Genomic DNA, 3,807 nt, shown 5'->3' on the forward strand with positions numbered 1-3,807 from the left:
AGTCCTCCCAGCTACACTCCACCTGCACGTGGCCTTTCCTTACACGTGCACTGCTTGCTGTCTCTTCTCTAAACACCTGGGTGTGTTTGGATTTAACATACACTTAATTCAACATCTGACTGCTCCTCTACCTCTTTCTAGTCTATGACCTTCAGGCGAAAGCACTTTGCTTCTCTGAGCCTTGGTTTCCTGATCTGTAAAAGGAGACCACCATGGTGCAAAGAACAAATGAGAGGCCGTAAGTGATGGGCCAGGATGGGGAGCTGGACCATCTGCCTCCAAAGCCCTGAGCTATACTGTAGCCAGCAACCAGAGCCCGGCCCGTGCTCACTTGGCTGGGTGGAAGACGGCACTCATCTCCTCTGCCAGGTGTCTCCGGAGGATGTGTTTCCCACTGGGGATGCCCAGGGCAGTGGCCATGGCCTCAGCGTTGAATGTCGGCTCCAGCACCAGCACAGCCCCATGGACGCCGCTGTTGGTCAGGTTGTCTGCATACTCCTGGGGGCAAAGGCAGGGGGCTTGTTAGCCTGCAGTGGCCATGCTGCTGACCTGAGGGGGCTGCAGTTCCAAGTGGGGCTCTGTCCCCAACAGCAAGGGCTTGACCCCCTGGGGACCAGTTAATTTGCTGGTGAAGATGAACCCCTCCCCAGTTTTTTAGAGCCACAAGGGCAGAGACCTTCTGTTACTGAGATGGCTCCTGACCCTAGCAGGAAGTCATCAATATTTGTTAAATGAATCTCAACCCCACAGTTGCTTAGGAGAGTGGGGCTGGCACAGCCTCCCTACCCCGTGTGAGAAAAACATCATGACATGGGGCTTCTATTTGGAAGGTAAGCAGTTCCCTCCTCCTGAGTGACAGGAGGCAGGTAATTCTTGCTGGGCCTGGGTTAAGATGCTCCAGCCCACACAAAGGGGATATTAATTTGTGTGGGATTTGCCCATTGATTTGCATGAAATCTGCATATTGATTCATGTGCAGATTTGCATATAGATTTGCATATAGATTTGCATGGGATTTGCATGTATTTGAGAGCCATCTTGACCTCCACCATCACCCTCACCTTCAGGTCGATGTCTCGAACCCACTTGAGCACCCGCTGGTTGGTCCACACCACGGGGTCAATGTTCTGCGTCTCGCAGCGGGCCCGGCGCTCCTGGAGGGCCTTGTGGGGAGACAGTAGGTCACTCGGAGGGACAAGGGTTCATGCAGAGGGCATGTGTGGAATTGGGGCTCCCCGCACCTGTTTTTTTCCCCCACGACAGAGTCTTGCTCTGTCGCCCAGGCTGGAGTGCAGTGGTGCGATATCTGCTCACTGCAACCTCCGCCTCCCAGGTTCAAGCAATTCTCCTGCCTTAGCCTCCCGAGTAGCTGAGATTACAGGCACTAACCACCACGCTGGGCTACTTTCTTTTTATATTTTTAGTAGAGAAGGGGTTTCACCAAGTTGGCCAGGCTGATCTCGAACTCCTGACCTTGTTTGTGATCCACCCACCCTGGCTTCCCAAAGTGCTGGGATTACTGGTGTGAGCCACCAGGCCCGGCCCCTGCACTTCTTTTTACATGTAACTGCTACGATCTCCCACATATGCCTCCTTGGCAGACTGGGGACCGAGGCCAGGGTCCGTGTCCTTGTCACTCCCTGTCCTCAGTGTGGCATGGGGAAGGCACTGCTGCTGTCCTCACTCCAAAAACAGGAAACTCTGACTTTGCCCAGAGCCACACAGTGGCACATCTTGGAGTCTGAATGAAAATCCATGTTTGGCTGATTCCAAGTCGTCTCTAACCACCTCGCTGCCATATCGCAGGCTTCCCTGGGTCCCACAGGGACTGACCCCAGTGCACACAGTAGGTACACAGCAAATGCTTTTCAGTTGGTGTTTGAGAAGGGGGACAAAGGGCTGGAGGGTCCTCTCTTCTGTCCCTCTTCTGCCCCTGTATTGTTGGGCTCTGACATCACTCTAAGAAAAGTCAGCTACCCGGACTACCAGCCCCACAGTACCCAGCAGCTCAGGCCCCTGGCGACCTCTGCAGCAACCCGCGCCACCTCCCACCTGAAAGCCAGCACCCGACCCAACGGGACTCTCAGCAAGTCTGCTGCTACAGATCAGTCCTCCAGGCCTTCACCACGCTGTTCCCTCTGCTGAGTTGCTTTTCCCCTCATGTCTTCTACTGATCCCTGGGGTTCCTCCTTTGGGTCTCGATTTAGTTGTTGCTATCTCTGGGGAGCCGTCCCTGAGCCTGCTGGAGGCTTCTTCTCTGGGCTTTCTTTCTTCTTTACTCTTTTTTTTTTTTAAACAGTAAACACTTAAAATTTTTTTATTTTAATTTTGTGAGTATACATAGTATGTGTATCTTTCCTCGGTATTCATAAAACCCTGGGCTTCCCTCACTGGGACAATCTCCCACAATATTGGCACCACCAGCTTCCTTGTGGTTCTCTCTGGTAAGCTGTTAGCTCTCCAAGGATGAGGGCTCCCATTTCCCCTGCACTGAGCACAGTGCCTGGCCCGTGCCCAATAGGGGGTTGTTGGAAAGAAGGAGGAAGAGAAGATGGCTGGCTGGATGGATGGATGATGGATGGATAGGTAGATGGATGGACAGATGATCAATAGACCTTGGATGGCTGGATGATGGGTGGATGGGTGGACAGATGGATAGATGGGTGGTGGGTGGACAGATGAACAGACAGTAGATGCCAAGGGGGGAGGGGTGGGCAGTGGAAGGCACCCCCTGCCCCGCACCCCGGTCCTCACCTCCCTGCTGAAGTTCACTTGGTACAGCAGCTCGATCCCCAGCAGGATGCTGACCTGGTGGAACTTCTTGGACACGTTCAGGTGCTTCTCCAGGTCTCGCTTCATCAGGGAATTCAGCATCCGCCCATCAACCAGGTGGTTCTGGAAGGCCTGGGAGTACTGGGACAGGCCGATGTCATTCAGCCAGGCCTTGGCCACCCAGTGATGGTCCAGCTCGGCAGCTTTGGACAGGCTGAGGAGGAGACACAGCCAGAGAGTGGATGGGTGGGAAAAGGCAGCAGAAGCAGAGGGACTGGCAGGGATGGGTGGAGATGCAGAGAGAGGAAAAGCAATGGGGTGGGGGGAGTACCAAGAGATCCACAGAGACAGACATGGACAGGGATGAAGCCGAGAGATCAAGAGGGAAAAAGGATAAAAAAAGAGACAGAAAGAGCAGAGATGGGGAGAGAGGTGGATGGAGGAGGGAGACAGAGAGAGAGAAAGAGACACAGAAAGAGAGAACAAAGAGAGAAAGAGACAGAGAAGGAGAGAGAGAGACATTGAGAGAAAGGAGCGAGGGAGATAGAGAAGAACCAAGAAGAAGAGGTAGAGAGAGAGACAGAGAGACCGAGACTCAAGAACAGAAAGGGATCAACAGAAACAAACCAAAGGGAACAGGAGGAGAGAATCCCACACACAGATGCAGCGAGGGTGAGAAGGCGCAGGAGAGAATCCCACACACAGATGCAGCGAGGGTGAGAAGGTGCAGGGGCGGGGAGCAGAAGGGCCATGTGTGGCGGGAGGCAGCACCTCTGGGGACCCCGCCCCTCCACCTAAGCCCCCCTCGTTTTCCTGGGGGCCTCCACAGCATCCCCAAGACCCACAAAGCCTGGGCTTGGCCCACCTGATCGGTGCATCCCTCCCCAGTGCTCTGCGGTCTGTTTTCCTGTTTCGGGGATGTTGGGTGTCCACTCAGGTGGGCCAGGCAGGTCCTAATCATGCGTGAAGAAGGCAGAACTGCCGTCCTCGCTCTACAGATGGGATGTTCCGACTTTGCCTAGAGCCACACAGTGG

At 54.3% G+C, this 3,807-nt stretch overlaps 1 protein-coding gene across 1 annotated transcript; it reads right to left on the reverse strand.

Moving 5' to 3' along the window:
* Positions 1 to 327: 327 nt before the first annotated feature.
* On the reverse strand, positions 328 to 3,120 carry LOC108519968 (kazrin-like). The gene is made up of 3 exons (XM_017859260.1): positions 2,755 to 3,120; positions 1,062 to 1,163; positions 328 to 498 (listed from the first exon to the last, which is right to left on the reverse strand). The coding sequence occupies exons 1-3, from the start codon at positions 2,872 to 2,874 to the stop codon at positions 328 to 330; spliced, it is 393 nt and encodes a 130-aa protein (XP_017714749.1). The 5' UTR covers positions 2,875 to 3,120.
* Between the last annotated feature and the right edge of the window lie 687 nt (positions 3,121 to 3,807).

The sequence above is a fragment of the Rhinopithecus bieti genome, unplaced genomic scaffold (assembly GCF_001698545.2).
Source record: "Rhinopithecus bieti isolate Rb0 unplaced genomic scaffold, ASM169854v2 scaffold_50015, whole genome shotgun sequence".
Taxonomy (NCBI): domain Eukaryota; kingdom Metazoa; phylum Chordata; class Mammalia; order Primates; family Cercopithecidae; genus Rhinopithecus; species Rhinopithecus bieti.

Coding starts and splice junctions, on each gene's coding strand:
- LOC108519968 (XM_017859260.1), bottom strand. CDS start 2,874: ATGCTGAATTCCCTGATGAAGCGAGACCTGGAGAAGCACCTGAACGTG. Junction 1,164..2,754: donor AAGTGAACTTCAGCAGGGAG/GTGAGGACCGGG, acceptor TCTCCCCACAAG/GCCCTCCAGGAGCGCCGGGC. Junction 499..1,061: donor TTCGAGACATCGACCTGAAG/GTGAGGGTGATG, acceptor CTTTGCCCCCAG/GAGTATGCAGACAACCTGAC.